Raw genomic sequence first — 27,961 nt, 5'->3', positions numbered from 1 at the left:
ATTGTGTACTAAGTTGGTTATGTTGGTTTAAATGATCTTTTGTGCATGGGTATTGGCGACCAGTAGATGGCGATGGGTCTTCATGTAAGGTGTGTAACAAACAAAAGGTTGGCTACACATTTTACAAGAGGACACAGCACCTTCTACAGGTGTGACCTGAATATAAACTGGAATTTTCCATCATTTTGAGGGCAAAAAAGGGAAAAACATAAAATCACACAGTCTTTATCTTTTATCTAGGTTAAAGTATTTTTTACTAAGTTGGTTATATTGGTTTACATCCTAAATGATCTCTTGTACATGGTTGTTGGCCCAGGAAGATGGTGATGTGTTCTCATGTAAGATGTGTTACGAACAAAAAGTTTGTTGAGCACACAGCGCCTTCTACTGGTGTGACCCATGTATAAACTGAGATTTTCTATAATTGGGGGTGGGAAGGCAAAAGAATCTTGGCTTATACTTGAACACATGAGGGATGTGCACAGTTTTTAAAGAAAACCTTTCATATTTTAGAAGGTGTAAAGCAAACTGGGCAATTTAAAAATCTTCTGACCTTCTACAGGACTCCAACTGATATAATGACAGGAAGTAAAGGAAGCTGAAATGCAAAACTTTTCGGACCCTTTATTTACCCAGGGATCTAGACCTAGATGTCTTTCCTCTAAAAAATCTTTCTAAATATAATGCTGCACAATATGGTCTTCACACCAGAGTTTAACAAGCGAATGCTTTACCTTCAAAATTACCTTGACATTTTCTTATGATTGCCAAAGGCTTAAATTCTTGGCCAGCAGACAGTAAAGCAGGTTAGGGCAGTGGTCGCCAACTGGTGGTTCGCGGATCTGGCTGGTGCACCCCCCCAGCGGGGTCAGAAGAAGGAACCTGCTGGAGGGGGCGCACCGACCAAAGGCACGGACCATGTCCCTCGTATATATCGCAGACTCAGGGTGGTGGTCGGGTTGTGTCTCTGGACAAAACTCGCCCATCGCAGGCTCAGAACCGCAATGCTTGAGTGGGTGTGTTCTGGTATCATGACATCACTTTGGAGGAAGTTTCTTCCCGTTTGAGCTACACACAGGTCCCAGCGCAAGCACGGTCCGGTTGGCGACTACTGGGTGAGGGGGGGTCTTTAATAAATAAATAAAACTAAAACTTTTGTCAACAGATTTCATGCATAGTATTTCTTTCCTGCCTCAGTTTGATGGCCAGCATCATTCAATCTACTTTCCCTGAGTCCAGATCATCCAAGACTTACCCCAGCCTGTGAATGGACAGTGAAATAAAAACTGGCGAAGTGATAAGCTTATCTTTCCAATTTCTTTTCCTATCAGACTGATTAGCTCTTTGTAAGTCTTCTAACATTCTACACGCAAAGCTGATTGCATTTTCTGCACAGAAAAAATATTTATTTATAAATTTATCAGCTGCATTAAGCTTTTATATCTGCCAAGATTTCATTTTTTAACAGCTTAGAAATCTCATTGTTTTTGGCAACCGTAAAGCAAGACTGCTTTGGGGGAGCAAGGGGGCACCAAAGGGAGGACATGAAGATGGGTGCTAACCAGACGTCGAGTCCCATCACATTTATAGAGTAGAAATTTACCAGAACATCCAGGTTTTATTAATAAAGATTATGGTATTCCAGGGTTGGTAATAATATATATATTCAATTTCACACAATTTTATTTTTATTCAGACAATAAAGTAGCGTTAACTGGGTACTGCCCTTTTCTGATTACACGCTCACCCCACCCTATCCCTCCAAAAACAAGCATGAGCTATATAGCCATCTCAGTGTCTTCTCTCTCCTATAGGCAAATGAGTGATGGAACCAATGTTTGTATGAATGTGCCAAGGAAAACCTAATCTAATAAGCAGAATACCTTTCACAAGATGTGACTGGCACATTTTTCAACTGCTTTCCTTGTCCATTCTTCCAGGCAGGAACTGCAGTTGAATTTCACTGTGTCTGCTAGACATGAAACGTTCCTCCCTGCTCTGTCCATTCTACATAATGGGAAACAGACACGGCCAAAGCTTCGCTATATACGGAGCTGTTAGAGGTAATTCAACTTGCAACAGCCAAGTGGTGGTTTATAGGTATTATTGCAGCTCTTTAACAATTGATACATTTCTACTTCTAGCTGTTTTATTGCTTAATTAAATTTACCTGTTGTAGTCATGGGCTGCTGTGATTTCCTGAAAGTGATGAAGATACATGACATAGAAATTCCTTACAATATGGGAAGCTGTGTGAAGTTAAATCATAGCCATCCCCTGCATCAAAAATGTAATTTTTGCAAAAATGTCATTTTTGCTAAGATACGAGAACAGAAGGAATTCATATATTTAATTTCAAAGGCATGCAATGTGTTAACCCTAGCTGAAAGCAAGGAGATTTAAAGGTGGGAAGATATTGCAGCCGAGGTTAGCTATGGTTAAAGCAGAACTGCAGTTGATTCCGCTGCAATCCTAGTCCAAACGGTTCTGTGGCGTCCTGTCTTCCTTCCTATACACAGCATGGGCTGGACATCGAGTGCTGCCATTCTCTTCTTATAACGTCCCCTAATCTCGCACTGCACAGGTATGAGATTGGCACTTTACCATTTGAGAAAAGCCTCTTTTGCGCATACCCAATCTCTCATTAGCCACTTTTACAGAATGTAAAAAATCTGATGAGGTCAGCTTTATCTCATGCAGACAGCCACACTGTAAAACCACTTTCAAATTTGCAGTGGAAAACTGCCAGGTTGGCCGCTGCTGTGTAACCAGGAGCATCAAACCACTCCACAGGTAAATCCGTGTGTGCGTGGCTGCGGTGTGGTTCTTCTTCTAAAGAAAAAGCAATTGCATGGCCAAAAGAGACTTGCTGCTTTCTGGAACAATCCAAAAATAATGGTTCACAACCGTCCCAATTTTCTTAAATGGGAGGGATTGTAACTTGAGTTTTAGCTTGCAGCAGAATGCTGCTGTCAACCGCAGGCCTGAAGTGGCCCTAATACATCGAATTTTAGGTATGAATTTGGAAATTGTATCTTTAGATGGTAATGTTTATGGCAAAATTGTTCTTGCTTGTTGACTTGTCTATAGCAACAGGACTTCTAGAATAGTGTGCTTGCTAAATATCCAGCAAAGGCTATTTGCCTAAAAAGGGAGGTCAGTTGCCAAACCAAATATACTGATTGACCAGGTTTTTCCATCAATGGATTTTTTCTGATGGCACGGGTATATTCCAAGATGATAATGCCAGGATTTATTGGACACAGACAGAGTGGTTCAAGGAGCAGGAGACATTTTCACACATGGATTGGCCACCAGTCCAGACCTTAATCCTATTGAGAATGTATTGGATGTGCTTGAGAAGACTTCACACAGCGATCTGACTCTCCCATCATTAATACAAGATCTTGGCAAAAAAAAAATTATTGCAACTCTGGATGGAAAAAGATTTTGTAACATTGCATAAGCTTATTGAAACAATACCACAGCAAATGCGTGCCGTAATCAAAGCAAAAGGCGGTGCAACAAAATATTAGTGGGCGACTTTTGCCAGAAGTGCGTGTATGCATGTGTATAAATCTCCTGCAGTAAAAATATCCAAAAGCAAACAACATTTACTTTATTATTTTACATTCATATTTATTATACACCAATATTCAGCAGGCAAAGAAAACCTCTTAAAGGAAATCCAACGCCACCACTACGCATGTTTGGAATGGAATTATTCAATCTTCAACATCAATTTAAAAAAAAAAATGCTAGTAAAATGATGCAAGTGACACCCAGATAAAAAGCATCACATCTGTTAATGGGAACGAAAGGGACTCCGGACATCACAAAATAAAAATATATGTTCTCTGCTTTATTCATTTCACAGACAGTCTTTAAACCAGATATGTCTAACTGGTGTACAGCAATTAAAATGACTTAAAGCGCGGCTCCCCAAAACGAGACATAACAGTCTTCAGGACACAGAAGATGCACACTATAGCAGTGGGATGTGGTTCATGTCTTCACTGATCACAGCTAAGCTGTACATGCAAAAAATGGCCGAAGTCTGGCTAAGCCTTGTGCTGCTAGTAATTGGACACAGAGCCTTCTTTTTCAAGCAGAAGTTCTGCAAATCTCTGCTGAAGTTCCCTTTCTCTCTCCTCCTGTCGTTGAACATCTTCTTTCAGAAACTATAAAAATAAGAAAAGTGATTTCAATTTGAAATCAGGTATGAGACAGTAGAATAAGTGGAAACACACACTTATTGAAGTAGGCATTCAAATTACTGTACTCGTCTTCTATTGGGGACCTCCAACATTTTTTTATAAAAGCTCTAAATCTTGTTTCTACTAGTAATCAGCTTTCTTGCAGTCTCTGCCCTTAAGATTCTTCCTGGATTGTCAGAAGTTTTAACCTTTCTCCTGTAGAATTAATTTCATTGGCTGGGGTTCCACTATAAAGAAGATTTCATTGGATCATTACAGGTACACCAGCTAGCCATTCCCACTCGAGTCCCCCAAGGGGTTGCTAGTAGTCCCTGCGCTGTGGGCGACTAACCTTCCACCTCCTAGTGACCACATAGTTCTGGAACCAATGCAAGCTAGCAAGAAGTACATTCTGATCACCAAAGCAACATGCATGCTTCCTACTGACTAATAACATACGGAAAATTTTCCCCCTTTTAACCCCAAGAAATTTGTATTAGCAGTAGCTCCTAAAAACCTGAAATATTTTCAAGAGGTCTTCAGAAGTTTGCAGGTTGAGAAAGGCTGCTTTCATGATAGGGCTCAACAAAGAGCACAATATTATATACTGGTGCAGTAATAATGGTACATGATCCAAGCCAAAGAAGAAGTCTCTAGGGAATCTCAACAAGATCATTTAATATTTAGAGGCCTAGGACGTTACCTTGTTCATTCTACTGTCCCTTTCCTAATACTTGCTGGGGTCTGCTGTTAAAGCAGACCTATCGCCGCATTTCTATAATTATAAAAAAGGGTGGCTATTTTTGCCATTTTAACTTACCCAGCAGTAAGCCTGAGTGTGACTCGGGGTAAAAAAAACTAGCTTAAAGCGGTCCCCGAGTCACACTCGGGGTAGTTAAAAAAAAAAAAAAAAGTAAAAAATAAACACTTACCTGGTCCCATCGGCATCCCCCGGCATCCTGCCATCCTCTAGCAGCGCCCTCTTCATCGTTCTGTCCCCCGGCGAGTGCGCTAATGTTCCCTGGGAGTTCCCAGTGACGTTGGTGAGTACAGCCATCGCCAGGTGCGCGGTGGGAATTTCAAATTGTTTTGTATTGCATTCAATACAAAATAACTGTATTGATTGTAATACACAATGTCTAAAAGCAGTACATTGTCTTTCATGAAAATGAAGTATGAATATAATAAAGTTTAAATCACAAAATCATGGCATGGCAGTTTATTAAATTTTTTTATTTTTTAACTTTATTCAAACGTTATTATACTTATACTATTTTATTATAATGTAAAATACATTTTCATGAAAGACAATGTACTGCTTTTAGACATAAATCCAAACAGGCTTCAAGAATGACTACCAAGGTACCAAAACTGTTGAAAACCTGCAGACAACTGTCTGCATACTCTAAATAGGATATATTGTAATCCACTGCAGCTATTAGGAGAAGTTCAATACAATTTTTTTTTACTGGGAGTTTCGGAAATGAATTTAAATGAGGTCTTTGTGTCCTTAAAACCCTAGGGATACTCGCCTATCCCGGCTCCTTTGTAAGCGCTACCATCTTCTTCCTTCATTTCCTCCTCAACCCCGCCATATTGATTGGTCAGGTCAGGATGACGCATGTCCTGCATAGCAGAGCATTCAGTCCTAGCACCCACAAGGGAAGCCTGGATTGTTGGGTAACCCAGGCAAGCACAGCTCAGCGAATTTGGCAGCTGGGCTGCGATTGGGAAGGTAAAAAGGTTTATTGTAGAGGGGACATTGCCTGTCTCCTTCTGCAATAAAGACCTGCCACATTTGTAAGGGGTAAAGCAACATTACCACTATTACTGGATCAATGTTTAAAGTAACCTCTGCCTGCTATCCTTACATTATTTTGTAAAAAAAAAAAAAAAAGTAAAAGAACTGTTTGTATCATTTTTGTTTAATTTTGCTTTCTTTTTTTTCAATCTTTAATTAAATGATTGTTGAATTTTGAAAAGTGCTGAAAAGCTAACATCACGCTTTATTCCACAACACACACTGATGTATTAAATGTGACAAATCACAGAACAAAATTACCATTTTAGATCTATAGTAACCCAAATCTATTTTTTATACTCCACAACCTGCCAAGGTAATAGGTCCTTCAGTGAAATGTAAAACAGTCCTGGAGAATAGTTTTGTAGTTTTTGAAATGTAGTGAGAAAAGTAAGCCAGTATGGAGTTCATATTTGGTGCCAAGGCTCCTCGTGTGCTGTGTGATCAGAGATAATACAGTTTGATCACTTACTGACAGACATAATTATCAGGATAATTGACAGATATTAGATGCCAGGCTTCCCCTGGCAGATTATTAAAAACTCCTGGGCAAAGAGGGGGCAGTCTGCTTCCAATTCTGACCGCTGAAAAGACATATCCAGCAGATCCTACCATTGGCCCAGCGCTGAAAGCAACTAAACAGGAATATTGCACATGAAAATTGTACTCCAGCATTTTATTTTAGTCTGTGAATCACATCTTTATAGTTACACAAGTAAGTCAGCAAGGAAGGACGGGGATGACAACCCTGGGACAGACACCGCAATACCGATCTCCATATGTCTGTTACAACAGATGTGTCCTAGAACAGCTCAATAAGGTTTGGGTTATTCCAACTAAGGAAACAAATCTTGCTGCTACAACTAAGCTCTACTCATTATCTAGAGTGCGGTTATTGGTAGCAAGGTGGGCAAAGAATATTCCCCCTAGACATTCTAAGTCTTAAGCAGTACACCTGTGTAATTATTGCTGCAGCAAACAAGAGTGAAAGCAGACATGCTTATTTCTCAGGAAGACTGAGTGATCCCACGCAAAACCCTGTGGATGGAACTTCCCCAGCCGCTCTTTCAATGGCACTGCAGTGCTGGGAACCAGAGAGTCTACACATTTGACAGCACAGGATCTTCTGTGAAGCAGTGGTTCCCTGGCACAAGACTTCCGGTTTTATAAATTCTGTTTGGCATAATTCACTTAAAGTCTATTTCTGTTTTCTTTAGCATCTCACCACTCTCTTTGCAACCATTTTTGAAAAACTCCCCCACCTACGTATGGTTCTTACCCAAAAAGTCAGCAGTTCCCTGTGCTTTTTTTGGTTTTAAAGGAGGCATAAACCTTGATGACCCACTACTCAACGCACCCTACCTGCCAAGGGAAAGTTCCCCAATCACAGGGCAGCTATGTGGTCACTTAAAGAAGGACCCTCCCACAAGAGGATAGAAAACATAGGACCCAGCTTATTACATGTCTATGGGATTCACCTGAGTATTTGCACCATTTTTATAGAGGGCCATGGTTTGCGTTTGACTAGCCAGCTATGTAAGAACAAACACCTTCAGCTGACCAAAAGCCCACCCGCAATCATATGAGACAAATGCAGACAATTTTTTAGTTAAAAAAAAATCACCAGGAGAGTGAAGATCCAGGGTTGCTTTGCATAGAATTTTAGAAATTAGGAAACACAATTCTGCATTTACCTCTATCCGCCTGGGGATGGCGACATCTTCATGCTTCTTAAGCTCTTCAAATGTTTTATACTCTAAGTTGGCCTGCTCGTACTGATCCCAGATCTCATTCAGCTGTTTAATAAGTCCCATGGCTCGAGACTGATAACCGCCAAGTAAAATTTTTAGTTTCTTCTCCATCTTGGCTGCTCTTTTGGCTTCCGCTGTCATGTGAGCCCTGTTAATCTGAAAAGATAAAACAATTGTTATTTGGATTGAGGTCTTTGAGCAAATATTACTGAGAGTTTCTTATCAGAAACTGGACGGCTGTTGCAAATTTATAAAATATTCAAAGAAAGAAAAATAACTGTACTGTGGATCCATTAAGTGAAACTGTGTAAACTCAATCTAATATAATGGCTGCAAAGCGGACATAGATCAGTGCTACGGTCAGTCACCTGATGTGTTCAGAATCTTTATATTTGTACACACAGATCGATCCTTTATTAACAGCACTTCGTATAGCCAGCTTCTACTAGGCATTTTCAAAGTTTTCAGCAAACTCCAAGCAGCTTTGAGAATGCTCTTTGAGTGACATTCAAACTAAACCGTTACTCACCGGTCCCCCGTTCCCTTCACAAGGGACCGACATCTCCTTTCTTTATTTCCTCCTTGTGATCTTTGGCCATCTTGATTGGCTGGGCTTGTCGCAACTCCTGCACAGGCGAGTGGGAGTTCATTCAACGGCCAGGAATGCCTGATATCCTGGCAAAAGGTAACGCGCAGCTTGGATTTTTGCCAGAAACCTGGAGCAATCCCATGGGTAGGATAGATAACTGGAGAAGGGACATAACCTGTCCTTTCTGCAGTAATGACCTGCCTGGTCCTGTATTTTTTTTAAAATGGAACTTTAGTTCCGCTTTAAGGCTCAATAATACTTGTGCACCACCTCCAGCTGCAGAAAGTAATACCCACCCTAAAAAATAGGAATTTTGTGTTTAGGTTCCTCATAACATGCACCATAAGGGGTTAAAGAAAGCATCCTAAACATAACACCCCCCTTGTAAGTCAGAAATCAGTGCTAAAATGCAGACACAGCTTGACATGTTTCAGTCTAATGTTCCGTCAAATACCATTAGACAACACCAGACAGCCCTGGTCCTGCTGCACGTCACAGAAGCCCATTCAGAGCACAATTGCACAACTTCTCTGGCATAATGAATGAGGTTTGCTTGTCCGCGGATATTCTGACGAGGGACCATACCAACAATTGTCAAGTAAGAACACGGAGCCAAATGAAATACAGGGCAAAAGTTTACCGGCATACAATCTAAATACGTTAGGAGTAAAGAAGCATTGAGACATGCACAGGATTGTATAAAGGCCTTTTGTCAATGCTCTATATATGGCTTCACAGAATGCAAATTCATACAGACTGTTATTTTAGAATGAGCATGAGAACGGTTCCTGGAGGGTCATCTTCAGAACAAGGCCTCTTTTTCTGGAGTCATACAGAGGATCGTGGGATGTTAAGTCAGAATGATTTAATCACGAATGATGTTCACGACTGCCATAGCTAAAACTTAAGACAATGTCACTTTCCCTTTCGGGACAAAAAGACAGTGCTACCCGATAGCTCATCCCCCAGCAATGTATACAAATCAGATCACCTATGTTTACCAAGCCATTGACTTGTTCCTGGAGTCTACACCAAGCAAGCTGCGATCTCATAGGTGGAGGTCATTGCCGCTCTTTCCCCATGTGACAATGTTTTGACTTTGCAACGGTTTACTCGGTCCCGGGCACATGCTCCTCCATACTCTACCCTGCTCTGTTACGGCAGCAGAGGGAGCAGGTGAGCATAACTTGTTGGTCAGCATGGAGAGTCAGCAGGTGAAGACATATTATATTAAAAAAGAGAAAATGGCAGTGCCTCTAAGGAAAAATGCTCTACTCTCCAAAACCACTTGATAATAATATTCTGGGCACTTCCAAATCCTTCCACTATTTCTTATGCAACATGACCGCGGTGCTTTCTGAAATACACTCAAAATTGGCAATGGGTAAGATACGTTAGTCATTAACAGCCAGTTCTTGCAGTTGGTTCCTAAAGCCAGAAAAATAGGCAAGCGTAAAGATCTAAATCACTTTGACAAGGGCCAAATTCTGATGGCTAGACAACGGCAAAACTGGGTCAGGGCATCTCTTTAAAAAAAAAAAATAAATGTCAGCCTTGTGAGGTGTTTTCTTATGTGATGTACCTAGTACCTACCAAATATGCTTGGACAACTGGTGACAAGATCATGTATCAGTTTTGGTTGGAAGCAGTGAGATTATTTATCCCCAAGCTTCTTCCATCCTGGGCACTAGTTGTAAGATTTCCTCCACAATGGTTTGCATCTCAGGCCCAGGCCACAAGGTCCACTCTCATGCTGGATCACAGATGCAGACAAATTATTCTGCGAAAAAGTATCCTAATTAGATTTGTTATGTGTCAGTGGCTCGGGCAGCACTTTAGTCAATAAATTAATATGGCAGCCAGGCAACCAACATTCTGAAATGTTAGCCACAATTATTGTAACCTCAAAGATGTACTTGAAGCCGATCTAGTTTACTTCTTCTATACATTTTTTTCATTGTGCACATTCTACAGTCCTCCTCCTCTCTGATCAGTAAGATGCAGGGAACAGTGTCTGGATAATATAACTATAATGTAATACATCATCAGAGATCATCTCATGGGTGAGGAGAGAAGACGTCAGGTCAGAAGATCACCAGCAGGATGGAAGCAGAGACAGAAGTATGAATGAAAGGGAGGAACTCAACGATGCAGAAGGTATCTCTAAATTTGCACATGACGACAACAGCAACATGCTCCTTGGACTCACTGAAGCTTTAATATTTGTGTGGTCATTCTTGCTGAATCCTTGTTTTCGCAGAATCCAGGTGAGACTTCTCTCTTCAGTATATCTGTGCTTTTTACCACAAAGATAGTATAGAACTAGACATGCCACTTGTGTTCTGCATTATAAAGAATCCATATATTGAGAATTGAGAAAAGCTGGTAATTCTGGCTAATTTATTGCAGCTTAAAGTGGACTTAAACTCCAATACACCTATCCCTGTTCTGTGGCAGGGAGCCACCATCTTCTTCCTGCTCCTCTTCCAAGATGCGTTCAGGCATCTTTATGGGCCAGGATAATGCAAGTCCTGTGCGGCAGTTTATTCAGTTCTTGCAAGCAGATGGAAAGCTGGGATTGTAGGGTATCCTGGAAACCAATTCTGCGAAGTGCAGCTCAGCTTTTTTGATAGTTTAATAGAAGCAATCAGGCAGGTAAATATGATTACTGCAGAAGAGACATTGACCTCTTTTCTGCAATAGTGCCCTTGATTCATTTAAAAAATAAAGTTTTGCATTTTACTTCTTCTTTATGTATAACAATTCAGCATGTGAAGCAAGTCACCAGCAGGCAGACGGAACATTTAGTGTAAGCGAAAAGTCCCTTTTGGACTCTCACCCAGCACAACCCTTTATTGCTGCTCGGGATATTTCCAGTAGACATGAGAGTCCGTTTACTGGAAAAGGTCCCTAGGAAGAAGTGAGAAGGAAGATAAGAGGCCTTTGTCTATGTAAAAAAGGCACATGGTTCGGTGCCAGGCTTCTCTTCTCATAAATATCTAATTGTCAAGCCCTTGCCAGATGCAGGATCATACCCCGGACTCCCAATACCTTCCAGATGCTTCAAGAGATCAGCTTGGAAAGCCATTGTGTCAGAACTGGCTGCTGATCCTGGAGTCTTAGGTCTCACCAGCCAGAACAAGGCATGGGCTGCACACAGAATGGGGGTAAGAGAGACACAGCTGTGATTGTATGTCCATGAAGATGAATTGCTTCTTCTGTTTACCTGTCCAGAGCGGAAACAATGGGCAGCATATCCCAATTGTCCACTGAGCCATGGGGCAAATAAAAACTCACCCAGGTACACCGGACTTGATGTGGAGCTTTCATCAACTTTACAATCCTGCATAAATAAGTTCCTGATATGTCAAATTATTTAACAATCAGTTTTTAATAAAAGTTTACTTTTTGACTGTGCAATCATAACTTTTTTTTACTGACTCTGGTATTACTAGCTTCGAGCTAAGCTCTGCGATCCTAGTCAAGTCAGTCTGCCGTCATGCCGTCTTATGTCATTCGATTGCAAGGTTCAGGCATGAGATTGAGCATGTGCAGAAGGAGCAGCCCTCAGCCTCTTGGGATGTGTCATGTGACATATGTATCCCAGGATGCCGACAGCTTTCCATTCAGTCTTTACTGCTGCGTTGGTAAAGAAAGAAGGGAAGGGGTCTACCCTTTAAATGCAAAAAAGTTCAAAAAAGAAACTCACATTTTTTACATAAGGTATAAAATATAAGGTAAAAAATGTGATGATAGGTCCACTTTAAAAATAAGTCCATCTGTTCCACGCAAATCACTTTGCCTCCGCTGAGATGTCATCAGTTTGCTGCAGGACAAAGAAACCGTAGTATTGGCTGTTTTATGTCCAATATTTGTAAATGTAGCAAAGTTTTAACGGCAGGATCTACACTAACCTAACCTGGACCTTGCATAGGCACTAGGATTTACCTGCCTGTGCCATTTCTGAGCCGATATTAATTTATGCATTGACTGACCTAAACTAATAGAAGAAAGTCCAAAAGGCTTGCAGCACTGCAATGACCGTTACATGAATGGGCTCTAAAATGATACCGAGTAAGATCATACACTTGACACAAGGCAAGGACCAGCTTAGGCTAGATTAGTGTAAATCCTGCCCTAAAAATTACCTTATGACTTCCTTTAAAAATTACAGTAGCAGATAACAAGGGAGAGGAGACCAAGGCAGCAGAATCATGCCACAGCTGAAGCTAGGAAAAGTCACTGGCCGGGAGGCCAGGGAATGCTAATAAATGATATAAAACATTAACATGTCAATGTGATCACCAAAGGGCAGACTAAGGAAATATCTATCTGCAGCAGAATGAAGACAATAAGCCTAGTCCTAAACTCTGGAAAGCTCAGGGAAACTGGAAAAGGTAGAGTTTTTTTAAATGATATTACTGTTAAACGACCATGTCTGGTATGTATTTGTGCAGCCATGAAACATGATAAAGGTCTAAGGCAGTGTTCTTTCTAGCCCCTTTTAGCTGGGTGTCACGCCCAGCACTTTTAAGAAGCCATCAGGTAACTGCTTTACTGATGAGTTGAGTCACACACAATACAGGGGCTGGCATCAGCGTACAATTTTTTCCCACCAAGCTTAAAAAAATTTCTGGGTTAAGCACTGTAATTTTTTTTACGTTTTTGGTGTTTCAATTGCCCACCCGGCTACAGCTTGCCCACCAAACAAACAAATTTCTGGGGAGAAGACTAAGGTGTTTCAGTATTTTTTTGTACAGTCTCAGTCCCAATTAAATACGGTGTCATTGAGCCCTATGATTTAATTTGTACATTTTTTATTATTAATATTATTAAACAGGATTTATATAGCGCCAACATATTACGCAGCGCTGTACATTAAATAGGGATTGCAAATGACAGACTAATACAGACAGTGATACAGGAGGAGAGGACCCTGCCCCGAAGAGCTTACAATCTAGTACATTTTGGTGTATTGTGATGTCATTTTATGGTTTCATCGAAGCAGATTTAAAGACTTGAAGTCCCTGAGAGATACAAGAATCTAGCGTGCCACTCACCTTGCCAGCAACCATGCTGGACTGCAACGTCAATATTGGGTGGAGTTGGGCCTATAGAGACGAAATAATCCCAGGCCACAAGCACACACGATTTCAGTATTACTAGAGAATAAATCCTTAGCCGTTCACAGCCAGCACACCAGAGAAAATCTCTGCAGCATAACAGCTGATTGGTTCCGACATTCCTGCAAGAGCACGTGATTGCACCGTGCACATCTGTGAGTATGCCAGCTACGAGGCTGCCAAATTAATAATCAAGTAAGGTGCCAGCGACTTCAGTCTCCAGCTTGAGGAGTCCGTCCACTCTCAGTCAATCAATATGATCCAGTCTCCGGGGTGATTAATAATACAGGCTCATGCCCAGAGAAAGTGATGAAAACCAGAGCAGGCATTTCTCTGCCAGCTTATTCAGAAGGATGCTGCCATGCTATCAGCCCGTAACCAGTAGATTATTACCAGCAGCTGCCTGTACATCATGCACGGAATAAACTCTTATACATGATTTAAAGAATATTGCATTCAGTATAGAAACATACGCAAACAAATCTAACAGGAGGGTTGTCTGTGATGGTGAAGACATTCCTTGCCATCATTTTAAGGTTTATTAAGGCTGCAAGAAACCTCTAAAGAATATCCCCCAAATAAAAAAGGAAACGCAAACACATTTCAGACCCAGCTGACCAAAGTCCTCTGTCTCCTTACTACTCATCATCAGTGACCACCACAGGTCCTCACCTATCTGTATATCTCTGAAAGCCCTATAAGCAGCACTTGCCAGGATTATACAATGGGAACGTCTATACTTAGTTCTATTCTGCAAAACATGGCCAGATTACCAGACATATCTCTGTACAAACTCCAGGGAGGAACATCCTTTCTGTAGCTTCTAATCAAAAGGTAAATAATAAACCTAGACTTTTAATGGTGCTGCAAAGTATTGCTGATTAATGATAATGTAACATAGATGTTGGCGATTCATCTTTAACGCCAAACCGGGAAGCAGAAATCATGGCCAGCGGCCAAGTTTAAATGTGATTGAAGTATGAAAGGTCTCTACTGCCATCTGCTGGTAAAACAAATGTATGCATATATAGCCACAGGCATCTAACTCAGGTGAGGAGTAAGTTATTGGATGTAACCCAGGGGTTTGGACTAAGCAGTTAAATACAGATTCCAGCTAACAACCTGAGTATTTCCAGTCTGCAAATGTAATGATTAAAAAGTCTTGGCAGGGTTTAAGTTATATGGAAAGTCATTTGTACTTTGTCAAAGTTGGGGGATTGTGCAAATAGATCAACTTCTGTTCATTTCAAGATGGAAAAATAACGGATAAAAGAATGAAATGCATTGTATTCCACAGCCCTACAGCCATTGTGAACCAGAGTCTTTCAGAATTTAGTTTCCATGCAACCAGCAAGAACATTCCCCCTAAGCACCAGAATATACTGAATTTGAGACACTAAATGATCAAAAAAGGTAACTACCCCGACATGTTCTCTTTAGACCACCAGTCCAGTAATGGTACCCAGTGACAGTGATGTTGCGCTCACTCACTATAATCAATAGTGTTCTCCCCCAGCCCATTTTACATGGGCGCACCACCCGGTACTTTTCAGTGGCCACCGGGTTGTTTTTGGGTGGTTACTGGCGAGCTGGGACACAAGAAAAGGGCCACAACCCACCTACAATTTCTTACCATTCAGCTTAAAACATTTTTTGAATGCTGCAATGCAGCTGCACTCCAGTAAGTAATATTACATTGGTAATGACAGATCAGCTCATTTGTCAGCAGCAGTAATGTGCAGTGTACAAACCAGCTCAAGTTTGAGGAAATCCCCACTTTCCATTTCTACCAGAGGGGAACAGAAGTTTCTCAAAGTGTGATAAGCCATAAAAGGGGGACCAGTCATCAAAAAGATAAGTGTGTCATTTTTAAACCCACAATTTAATACGGACAAATCGTGAGGACATTATCAGGACTCAGAATACACATTATTTGAATATTTTTGTAAAGCATATATGTTGTCTTGACCCACTTTTAGTAACCAGACACAACAAAACAGATTCAGTAAAAAGCTGACAGCTATAAACTGATGAACGGGTATGCTTTGTGAATTGGTAGAAATAGTGTAAGGTTTCCATGGAGAATCCCTTACATGTCAAGCAATCTTCTGCATGTTCATAAACTAGCTATATACCACACATGGTATATATTACATATGTACAAAACAAGGAAGAAGGATCTGAAGTGTACTCACCTCTAGCCTCTTCTCCAGAGACTCTATCCTGTCCTTTTTGCTTGCCAGCTTGGCTCGGGTGTACCGGCCTTGTCCAGGTAGATACAACACCTGGCTGTAACACTCCTCCCACACCTGATTGTAGGCATCCAGAGAGAGATCTCCGTGCCCCATACCTTGTTTGACCACCTCCATCTCCTGCTTCAGCAGATCCTCTGCCTGAGAACAAAGGAAATAAAACAAGAGTCAGAAACTTTATCCAGCCACCCTATTTATTTACTGGAATGAAGCATAGATCTAAGAAAGTGGCAGGCAATGCTGGAATACACACATCTTCACAAACCAAAACAGTGTGCTTTTATGGAAAATTATAGTTGCAAAAAGCAAAGCACAACCATTTAGCAAGTTAGATACACTGGGCAGTACAGGAAAGCTTATGTTTAATAACTTACATATTTTAGCTCCTCTTGAGCCAGTTTTTCATATGGATTATGTTCCAAGTAGGCCACATGCTCGGTGTTAGTTGTCACAGAACTGGGCATCTTCCCACCTTTCTTGTTTGCACTGTCACCACATGGATGATGAAGAGAGTCAAAATGAAGCATTGTGATCATTTCCTTTTTAATCATTTCCTCAGCTTTCTGCAGATCTGTTAGTGGTGGTTCTACATTCACAGGCCTTAGTATAGTTTCATTTACCTAAAACAGAGGACACAAATTATACAACTGAATGAAAATCAACTCCTCAGATATTGTCCCAAATGGAACCTCCATAGGACAACCTTCTTTACTCCCCTGCAGTCGCCTCTTCCTACACTCACCTTAGAATCATACATTTAGACTATTCACCCCCCATTAGAATCAACTTCTGAATTGTGAAAAATCTGCCATTTTTCATTTTTACAATTTCTGATTCTTGTAATATGATGAATGGAAATCAAAGTATCATTTTTGCTTACCTCTGAGGGTCTAGGTAAATCCCTCTGCACCGAGTGGTGTCTTTGTTTTAACTCTTTTGCCCGCTGTGCATCTCTCATTGCCTAAGAAGTGGAACAGACAACCACAATATTAAAATACACTTATTTTTTTTATTGTAAAAAATTTACAAGATGTCGTGCTCATGCTATAAAAAAAAAAAAACTCTATACAGCATATTTTAGTACATTTCAACATACATACATACATTAGAGGTAGAAGGGGTCTTCCTTGTGTTCAGCAGCCTTTATTTAGCAATGTTTTGCTTGATATAAGAATCTTATTTACAATGTTCACATTAAAGTGTCTTACAGGTGACCATAATGTGTAAAGACGTAAAGAATCCTGCAAACATGTAGTCCTCAAAGATGGAGTGTTTAAAAAAAGAAACTTATACCATGACACCCACAATTTGGTAGGTCTTCAAAATACAGAGAAAGCCTCATTATTGGTTAAAGTGTTTTAGGGTTATGCATTAAAATATGGGAAGGTGGGAAGTGTCAAATCAGGCCATATTAACCAGAACACAATGTTGTGTGATGCTTCCATGTCTCTGTTCCAGATTTTACCTGGACTCACACTGAACAGCATGCAATGTCAAACATTCACACACAAAAGGCCGATGTGTTACAATTCAGTGACTTGTCAGACTACTGCGTGAACTCCTGAGTAGGCTGGTTAGGCTGCCTTTTAGGTAAATCAGAAAGGCAGATTAATGGGCAACTGAAGGAGCAAGCATAGCAGGCTGACATTGTTGCAGCGGATTGTGAGGGAATATTGGTCTTAGGTGTTGTTAGGAACAGAAATTGATGTTACTGGTAGGATCTCCAGGAAAGCTTTGCAACAGCCAAACATACTGTTTACATATCTCCTGTATGTTCTCTATAAAGCGCTGTAAATTGAACTGATAGCTAAGCAAAATCATTTTAGAGACACATGTACCCTTTTGTGACATAAACCTTACAGTAAGCTGCTTCGGGTCAGATATAACAACACACGGGTAAATACCATCCCTGATTATATGGAGAATGATTCCCACCTGTTTGCGGGCCTCTACATCTGCTGCATCTTCTATGAAAGTCTCTTCATTGTCACCGTCCTCAAACTCCTTCTCAGCATTTTCTGGTAGGACAATCTCAAAGTCATTCTTTGGAGTCGGAAGAGACATTAAACCAAGGCGTAGCTGTTCTTTTGATTCTCTTTCCTGTGTGTACACAATGAGATCCATGTAATGAAAGTTCAATTCATTGTAAAGAAAACATGTTGATGTGAAGGTCAAGTTTTGTACTACACCAGTTATTCTTACTTCTAATAAAGTGTGTGTAACCCTTTATAAAATAAAGTTCTTAATTCCTCCCTAATCAGACGCCCCTTATCTCTAGCACCCTTTGTTTTGTACATTACTAATATTGTATGTATTTAGAAACAATAACATTTTTGCATTAATATCTAAAATTTGTAATTTCCTTTGTATTTTTAATACTTTCAGATAAAACATTCTAATTTTAAGATTAATTTATTTTGTTTAGTTATAGGGGATTATCTTTTTCAAACCATATAAAATGCAGGCAGGAAATATGCTTTTCTACTCAGGTAATGACTTTACACTGTTTTGATGCAAATTGTATGTCTTTACTTTAACTTGAAAATTCAACTAGGTTTTAAAAAAATTTGAACATTCACAAAAATAGGCTGTAAATAGTAAAATAATAGGGCAAACATGTATTGCTTTTACCATTTGCTTTATATACGTTGGGTCATTATAATCTATCGATCCATCCTCTGGATTAATGTTCAGCTTGTCTCGCAGTGGTGTTCTGCCAGGTGTGGCACCAATAACAGGCTTTGGAGTCATCCCACCACGAGGGGTTAAACCCTCGGAATTCTGAGAGGGGGTTCTAGACAAGAAGAATATACAAGGACATTTATTGCATATAAAAAAGCATACCTGAAATATTCCTATACAGAAACTAATAGAACATGCTCACTAACTTCTAGCATGGTGAAGCAAAACTTTCACTTCTAAAAATGTTCGATTAGGCGGATCATTTCAGAAAGGGATATGTGATGTCCCTTCCACAATAATCCCTCCATGGACCTTTGGTTTCCAGGATACCCAGTAATCCTGGCTTCTCCTGCGTTTGCAGGAGAAGCCAGCAAACGCAGAAGAATAAAACATTGCAGCATGGCTAAAGACTCCAAAGAGGAAAAAGATGGCGATGCCTTCCAATGGAATGAGGACAGGAGAGTATAATAGGCTTTAGTTAACTTTTAAGTGACAATTGTAAAGCCTAACACAAAGCTTCTCCTATTTTCTTCCTTTAGGGCTGTAATATATAGTCCTGAAAGAGTTCTGAACAAGTGCAAAACAATACCTCTTTCACTGTGTGTTGATGCTGGGAGTCTGATGTTACTATTTAGCATTGTTCTGAGCAGTCTTTGCAGACTACAGAACACCCTGAACAGCTACCCTCTTCTTGTCCTAAAACACTTCCTGTTGTAGGGTGACAATGCTGCTCCTCCAAAGATACAGCAGGGTACTGCCCAGCACCTTTTAGCTGGACGCACAACCCGGCAATTTTCAGCACCCACCCGGCTGTTTTTAGGTGGTTACTAAAGAGTTGGGTCACAATACACGGGCTGCCACCCACCTACAATTTCTTCCCACACCTAAAAAAAATTTCTGGGTTAAACATACAATACAGCAGGGGTGCCCACGTTGATTGAGATCTACTGGTCGATCGCAGAGCCCTGCCTTACCTCTCCCTACTGATTACCAGCAGCCCTGCTGTACGTCTATAGGGATGTGTTTCATCAGACAACACCAGGAATTGTGCTCCAAGGATTGTGTAACAGTAGGGGGGTGGGGGGGGGGGCAGAGAGGGCAGGAAGGCAGTCTGAGGTAAGCAGTGCTGGGCAGCCAAATCAGTTCAGACTCAGGGTCAGGGTTCAATTAACGAGATACCTTTGTGCAGATTAGCAGTTCTTTTTCTTGTGCAGCATGATAGGTGAACTGTAGCTTTCCTGTCACTATAGTCTTGTAGTGCAAAGTTCTGCTATTTAATGTCTCATTAGCTCCAGTCACTTCTGTGTAGTATAATCGATATATATATATAAATATATGCTTAGCATTTCTATTGTTGGTAGATCGTTTTGACTTAGTCATTTTAAAAGTAACTTGCATGCCAAAAAAGTGTGGGCACCCCTGCAATACAGTATGGTGAGTGAGTTTTGTCAGCTTAGGACAGGAAGTATATTACAGGCAGGGTAATGGGTCAAAAGGATGCAGGTACCACATCTATGGACCTATACGCTATATTATATTACTTCACAGAGCCATCCTAACGCACACATACATCAGGCCATTACAAAGCTGCCAATCTGAATATTGTTTGAACACTCAGTGCATCAGGAACCAAAATTATATTGGGGGATTTCAACAATTGCATTCAGCATATAGATATCTGAAATACAGATTAGCATTCCCATTTAGACAATCAAGAAACAATATTGATTGGTGTCCATAGTTTTATTCCTGAGCAGTAATCTACACAGAGTATAAATGAGTCATCTGGCTATTAAATGCGTATACCCTTAAAACTTCAGCAGCCTTGTAAGTGCTTGCTACCATGGCTACCGTTGGGAAGAGCTGCTGGATGAGAAAGAAACCCAGCCGTACACTTACAAATTACAAATAAGCAGAGTTGCTGTTCTCACCTGAATGGTGTGGACAGTACCGTGTTGGGGGTCTGCACCACTTGTCGCTGCGGAGTTACTCCTGAGAAATCACTTTCGTGGAGGGGCGTGTTAAGTCCACCTTTTAAAGGAGTATCGACGTTTGTAAGTGCCATCAAGTTTTGTGCTTCCTGCAAAATACAAAAAGATCACATTATGTTTAAATCTTTTCATCATGTTTGCTCACTGCAGGTGAATCCTTTTGATTTGTTAGATGGGAGATGACACTGGACAGGTTTGGTATTTTTATGTAACAAGTACTGTGAAAATGCTCCAAGTGTACTGCTGGGTAATTATAGGTTACTGCAGCCTGCATGCTCCATGCACATTATTTAATTGTAATGAAAGTTTGACCAATATCTTGACTCTTGTTGGAATAAAGTAAGAAGTACTTTATCACATACAATGTGGCAGATCTAATTTCTTCAGTTTGAGATTGTAGGTCAGTGTACAAAACAATACATATTTCCCCAGCACTTAAAACAATAATAATACCATTTAGGTAAAAACTTTTGTTGCAAACATTTCAAAGTATGTATTTGTTTCAGGTTAACTGCTATAGTTTAGATTTGAGAACCACACTTTGCAGAGGTCTCTTAATGCCTGGCGTTGCTGCACATGCATTTGCAAAAATATAGAACAAACTGCTATAGAACATTGCTTTTGTTTATATTTTTCTAAATGACCAAATCAATTTAATATTATCTTTTTTGTGTCGATTTGCTGGATTAAGTTCTGTAGGTAGTGAGAGCGATCTTGCTCCTCCAGTTATAAAACAATGTATTTAACGTTTAATGTTTTTATTCCACAGCAAACAATATACAGTGTTCTCCTCAGCCCCTTTTAGCTGGGCGCACTACCAAGCACATTTCAGGAACCGCCCGGCTGTTTTTGGTGGTTACTGAAGAGTTGGGTAACATTACAGGGGCTGCCACTCACCTACAACTTCTTCCCACCCGGCTTTAAAAAAAATTCTGGGTTAAACAGTGATATTATATATATATATATATATATATATATATATATACACACACATACATATACACACAAACACACACACACACATCTGATGAACATTTGAGAACTAAAGAAATATTAAAAACCTGAGGAATTCCACGATACAAGGTCCCATAATATTTACAAGTGTTAGACCTTTGCATCTCAGAACACCCTGGATTCAGAGTGTCTGACAAAGGCCCTGACTTAAAGCAGACCTACACTCAACTTTTTTACTTTACATAAAAGGGTAGACAACTCCTACATATAAAGTAAAAATTTAAGTGCAGCCTTTAAGCCTTCATAAATGGAAGCTCAGAGCCTCCCGGGATTCCTACGTCATGCATCCCGGGAGGCTCACAGCTCCGCATGACCGAGATTGCATTTGTCAAGGAGAATTTTTTCCATTAAAGGGAAAGATGCCGATTTCACACATGTGAAAATTTTCTCCCCCTTTAGAGCAGTATGCGTTGCGCGATTGTACAAGATCAAGTAACGTAGTAAGAAGACTGAAGATGGCGGTGCCCAGCGCTTCCCCTGTGCCTGGATGAAGATTTCCAGGAAGGCGGGACCGAATCGAGGAAAAGTCCAGCGCTATTGAGGGATCTGTAGGAAAGTGTGAGTTTTTTTTTACTTTAGTTCCACCAAAGAACAACGAAAAAAAAACTCGACCTGGTTGCCAACCCAGAGGATAATCAATCGGAAAACAAAACAAAGAGAAGGGTTTTTGTGGCAACAAATTGATTGTATTAATGATTATTTCTCATAATACATATCACAAATATTATGCAGTGCATTATTAGGTTAGCAATGACTGGAGATACAGGTCCAGATCATTACTGTATAGGCCCTTCAAGGAATATATAACATGATAACAGGAATATATAACATGATAACTGTAGTGTTGCATGCTTAAGTCGATTACCCGTCAAGTTTTGACAAACTTAGGCTTTTTCATGGGCGACGTTATGTTAAGGCGGAATGAACACAGTACTTGGAAGTATATATTCCTTGAAGATAGAACCTATGTGTGTGTAAACACGTCTGGGGGAAAGAACAAAATCCCAGACAGTTTGTAAATGTGGATAAAGACCCTCCAAGGAAGGATAGGAACGCAGCAGCGGTCTGTATCAGCGGGTGTAGCATTAGAAAAAAGGGCAGCTGTAGAAAATAAGGATCTATAGGAAAGTGTGTTTTTTTTTAGTTTAGTTCCACTAAAAAAAAAACAAACGTAAAAAAATAAAAACAATACAACATTTGGGTCATTGCTTCCTGGAGTCCACTGAAGGAGCTTTTTAACCTTCGGGTTATACACTCTACAGAAAAATACTGGCAAAAAAAGGTTAGTATCTATTGTAGACAACTGCTTTGTCCTTGAATTAGTAGGAAAATTACACATATTGAGGGAGAGAGGAAATCCTTCAACTTTAGGACAGTCTCAAAAGCAGTTTACAATGGCAAAACAACTGCTTACACGCCAATACCTAAAACTTTGCATTAGAAGAGGCCGTAACATTCACCTGGTAGAACTTGAAGAACATGTGTACAGAAAAACAGGTGGCAGCTTCATGGGGTTCAGACTTCCTCAAGGATGCAGTGAATAAGAAACTAGAACAGCCAGGATCCAGACAATGGAGATCTCCAACATTTCTATTAGGGTAAAAGTCCACCAGGACACTATCTTTGCGGAGTTACGATTACAGAACTGGGGGTTTAGATCTCATAATAACAAAGGTAGGGCACATGGGAGACTCCCTGTACAGAGGTTTTAATCAAGGAATGACAGAGAAAAACACTGACTTTTTGTACTATCAAAGATCCAAACATTGTTTGAGAAAAACTCCAATTATAAGCTAGATCTCTTATATGCAGTGTAGCTTTTCAAAAGCCATAATGTAAAATGCCCTTTAGATTTGGAAATTTCTGTTACCTGAAGGATCCGGTCCTGTGCGACGGGAGTTTTGGGTGTCCTCAGAGCAATGCTGTTATTAGCAACATTGTATTCAGAAAGCAACGTGCTTGATGCGGAGTTGGTGATTCCAGATTCCTCTGCTGTTTGGCGTGCAATCTCACTGGCATGGCCGATCTTCACTACTTCCTCCAGCTCTGTATCTGAAATCTGAAGAGAAATACATGGTAAAAGCAACATTTCTTCACACTGCAATTTACAAATCTGTAACAGTATACAGATTCAAATTTCAAGCACAAAGCCTATAATCTACACAGGAGATATGGAGGTTACCATACCATAAGACATTAGTGTGCACATCTCAGAACAAAACTTACCTGGGGAGAAGGTAAAACTAATTTGCTTCTCTTCTTAGTTAGCTCAGAGACCCCACCAGTTGTCTGGAGAATGGCAGCAGGTAGATCAGATTCCTTCTTTCTTTTTATGTTCTGCTTGTCCTTCTTTCTCTCGCGTGCTTCCTTTTCTCTGCAACCAGAAAATATATAAGCAAACCTACTTGCATGAACCAAAAGTATTTTATCTGCCATCCTAGGTTGAGAATGGTCTTTGGAGAGTTCTTGTACAGCTGAACTTTCTTCACTATATGAAGCCTCCAGGTTTATATAACACACATCTTGGAATACATGAATCTTGTGAGCTTTCACACATGATTAGAAGACACCATGGCAACTAGTATAGAATGAGTAGATTGATCCCCTCTCAGCATGATGAGATCCAATGTCACATCACCAGAAGCATGGCTGAGATAGACAAGAGGTGACAGCTCCCAAATCAAACATGGGGCCACAATGTAAAACGTTAATAGGTGTGCTGTGCCAATTTGAAATTTTTATTCTAGGTGGAAAGGCTTTTTTTAGGGCAGAACACCCATTCTCTGTGGCGTTTATTAATGATAGTCTAGGGTAGCAAGACATTGTGTACAAATGCACTTTTTTGATCAAAAACTGCAGCAGAATTGGGTTTTTGCTCGATAAAATCATTTTATAGTTGAAGTGATTAGCTTACACATGTAGAAGTATAGTTTGACAGATTACCAGTAGACTGTTTTTTATTGATTGTATAATAATATTTAACATATTTTGTGCTCAAACTTTTAAATTTCATTATAAAATTACAAGGGAAGCTAAAGCAGGATACAGAGTATATATGCACACCATGAAACTTTACCCAGAAGGGCATCTTATCCAGCACTGCAGTCTCAGTTTGGTCTTCAGATTTTTGTTTGGTCAGGCAAAGGTAGCTCCTGTTCTTATCCATGGGAGGTATTGAGATACAATAATTTAAAAGGGCTCCTCTATATATTGACAGCATTAATGCAATGTAACAATCTTGTCTCATAGCAAAGCCTGCCTGTCAGCTTTTTTTTTTAATTGATTTTAATTTTATCATTTAATTTAATATGCTCCTATTATTAAAGTTGAAGTCTGAGAAAACTATACCAAAACTTTGATTTTTTTCATGCTCAACAGCCATAAAGGACGTTAAAAAAAAAAAAAAAAAATACTCTACAGAATCTTGCAACAACTTACGATCTCAGCTCCCCATCCAGGTCCTGCTGGCGCAATTTCCTGAAGTCTGCATTTAAAGCATCATAATTCTCTTCAGAGGTATCATAAAATCCTGGTGCCGGCTTCTTCTCGAATGGGATCTCAGCATTGTAATCCACTCCACGCTTCTTCTTCCTTTTCTTCTGGATCTCAATCCCCGCTGCTCGCAGCTCCCGCCTCTTCTGAAGAGCCGCTAAACGCCTGGGAGCCAAAGAATCAGAACAGAGTCAGCCACCATTGTGCAAGAAACAAATAGGCAGCATTGTTTTCACCTGAGATGATAAAGCAACATACCTCGCCTCCTCAAGCTGTTTTTCTCTAGCTTTCCTCTTGGCCTTTTTACCCTGAGTATTGGCTAGACGTGCTCTGGCTTCCGACAGCATCTCCAGCTCATCTGGAAAACAGAATCAATTTACATGACCTATATAAAACATGCACTGTAACTATAACTAGAAAGTGAATGCAAGAAATAAAAAATCAATTTGAAAAAAATTTCTGTGCATACTTTAAACCTGAACTCGACACAGAAAAGTCTTACAAACTTTGAAGTGGCTCTGTTTTTCTTCCCTAAAAGCAAGGTATAATAATAATGCAGCTATCTGTGTATGGTGGTTCAGTGGTTAGCACTATGGCCTTTGCAGCGCTGGGTCCCAGGTTAAAATCTCAGCCAGGGCACTATCTGCATGGTGTTTATATGTCCCCCTGTTGTTTGTGTGGGTTTTCTCCAGGTACTTTAGTTTCCTCCCACAGTCTAAAGACATGCAGTTAGGTTATTTTAAAACTTAATAAATGAAGCACCTTCATCCATGTCCACTGGATCTGGTCTGGCAGGTTTTGTTTCTGGATTGGGGTCGATTTCTCCAGGTTTAAGTTTCCTGGGGTCATCTGCAGCCTCCTCTTCATTATCTCTCTGTGCAGCTTTATCTCTGATGGAAAAAAAAAATATTGTTATATGTATGCAAATACTGAAAATGTTTGCGGTAGTTAGAATAAACAGATTCAATAATCGCTCTAAGGAAGTCACTGTGCTATAACAAAAGGCCTGAAGTATAGAAAAATTGTATTTTTAATATTACTTACAGAAAACATAAGTTATAGGACAGATATAATCTTACAGAAAGAACATGAAGAATTGCTGATGGCCATTGCTTGGCAAAGGGGCGGTGGGAAAAGGATAGTTAGTACAGCAAATGAATTTGCAAGCACTTACAACTACATACTAGTGCAACATGACCTCATAAGCATACGTTTGTGGGGTGCTTTGTTTTTTTTTTTTCCCCCTCAGATCAGAAAAGTCAGTGTAATGTGAGCCTGTAAGACCCCTAAGAAACTGCCATGCTTCTCAGAACATTGCTCTGATTTCTAAAGAGAAATAAAATACCCAGTTAACAAAAGCATTTCCTATCATGTGATCTGATGGTACATTTGTTTTAGAATAAAATCAGCTAAGCCCGTTTTTTTTTTTTTTTTTTAATTTTTCTTTAAACCAGTGGTCACCTTTTGGACTTCACGGACAACTAAATTTACAGACTCTGAACCATGTGCGGGGAGCCGTGTCACTCAAAGGGGGGAACTTCCCCCAGAGTGACGTCATGATGCCAGAACCAGCCCACTCTCCCATCGCAGGCCTGTCCAGAGACACAAGCTGCCCACCGCTCTGAGCCTGTGATCCGTACGGGGGACATGGTCCATGGCTCTGGCAGGTGCACCCTCCCAGAGAGGTTCTTCTCCTGACCGCGCTGGGGGGAGCACCGGCTAGAGATGCAGACCACCAGAATTTTCCCGTGGACCAGGACCAGTTGGTGACCGCTGCTTTAAACCACTCATGACAAAGTCTTACAAAGCTGATGACCGATAATAATCATGTGACGATTCATAAAGTGGTATACATATTGCTTTTTTAGAACATCTAGAGGCTTTCCCATGGGTACTGTGGTCTTACATTATTTTTGATAAAATTTAAAAGCAAAAAAAATTACTAGTATTATCTAAAAAAAACATTTGACACAAAAGTATAAATGATGAAATGTCTACTAATTTAGAACAAGGCAGGAAGGTATTAGCAGTACTAAGTGTTAAAAAAAGGAGGTAAAGTGGAAATCTAGACATGATTTAACTGCGTTTCCAGTGATCTACACAGCCACATTTCTAGGGAAAATGCTGGTCTTCACTTTACCTCAGCTAATGCAGAATATAAAGTCTTATTCTCCAGGCATCAGAATGTGGGAAGGCCCTCTTGAAAAGCACTACAGCAGCAACAAGTTGTTTATGCAAACAGTACCAAAGGAGTCACTGACAACAACTCTGCTATGCACACCGGAATGTCAGGCGTTATAAGATCGTGGCAGGAGTACTCGCATCCAGGAAGTGACATACAAGGAATCACACAACATGCCCTAGATAAGGTCACTGGCTACAAATCAGTACTACAATTCTACTTACAGCAGGTATTCATAATGTTCCAGGCACTGTGCCGCTGTGCGACCTATAATTGGGGCAATGGTCCTCCATTGTGTAGGCATCAACTTGGCCAAGTGCAGCAGCTTCTCTTCCTCCTCACGGGACCATTCTGTCTTCTTAATGCTCGGGTCCAGCCATTCATACCTGTTAAGGGATAATATATCCATGAACTTTCTTTCAGTAGAAGATTAAAATTAAACCCTTATTAAGAATAAGGATGAGCTGGGTAAAAAGAAACCCAACATGCTAAGCCCTGAAATGATCAGTTTAGAAGGAAATATAATATGGTATCCAGAACTGTACATAAGTGATATATTAGAAACCTTGCACAGGTCATCATTTTAGGGTTATTATAGAGCTCTGACCCTAGAATTAATGTGTGTTGATATCTAACAAGAAGGCAATCTCAGTACATGTGCACATCTAATATGTGAGTTAAGGTGGGGCTTTTATTTTAATAAAACTCCAAACTTTTATTTTACATAAACTGGTAGACAACACTTTTTCTTTAAAAAGAAAAAGGGCACAGCACCGCCCTTTTAATTCTTGAATGTCGCATCGAGCGCAGAGCCTCCCGGGATAGCTATGTCACGCATCCCATGATCCTCTTGGCTCTGAGCATGGGCAAAAGGAGCCTTTTCATCAT

At 40.3% G+C, this 27,961-nt stretch overlaps 1 protein-coding gene across 1 annotated transcript in view; it reads right to left on the bottom strand.

Moving 5' to 3' along the window:
* Window positions 1–3,596: 3,596 nt before the first annotated feature.
* Window positions 3,597–27,961, bottom strand: part of CDC5L (cell division cycle 5 like) — a gene marked incomplete at its 5' end in the record, with an annotated part of 25,347 nt that continues 982 nt past the window's right edge. Inside the window, 14 exon segments of the mRNA XM_072407406.1 lie at window positions 3,597–4,181; window positions 7,692–7,904; window positions 15,656–15,853; window positions 16,087–16,332; window positions 16,593–16,673; window positions 17,648–17,812; window positions 18,344–18,506; window positions 20,326–20,474; window positions 23,270–23,458; window positions 23,626–23,773; window positions 24,838–25,056; window positions 25,150–25,249; window positions 25,654–25,781; window positions 27,298–27,459. Of these exon segments, the coding sequence (XP_072263507.1) occupies window positions 4,077–4,181; window positions 7,692–7,904; window positions 15,656–15,853; window positions 16,087–16,332; window positions 16,593–16,673; window positions 17,648–17,812; window positions 18,344–18,506; window positions 20,326–20,474; window positions 23,270–23,458; window positions 23,626–23,773; window positions 24,838–25,056; window positions 25,150–25,249; window positions 25,654–25,781; window positions 27,298–27,459 (2,266 nt within the window).

The sequence above is a fragment of the Pyxicephalus adspersus genome, chromosome 4, assembly GCF_032062135.1.
Source record: "Pyxicephalus adspersus chromosome 4, UCB_Pads_2.0, whole genome shotgun sequence".
NCBI classification, from domain to species: Eukaryota; Metazoa; Chordata; class Amphibia; order Anura; family Pyxicephalidae; genus Pyxicephalus; species Pyxicephalus adspersus.
The sequence above is the reverse complement of the archived record's forward strand: the minus strand, read 5'-3'. Positions and strand labels throughout refer to the sequence as shown.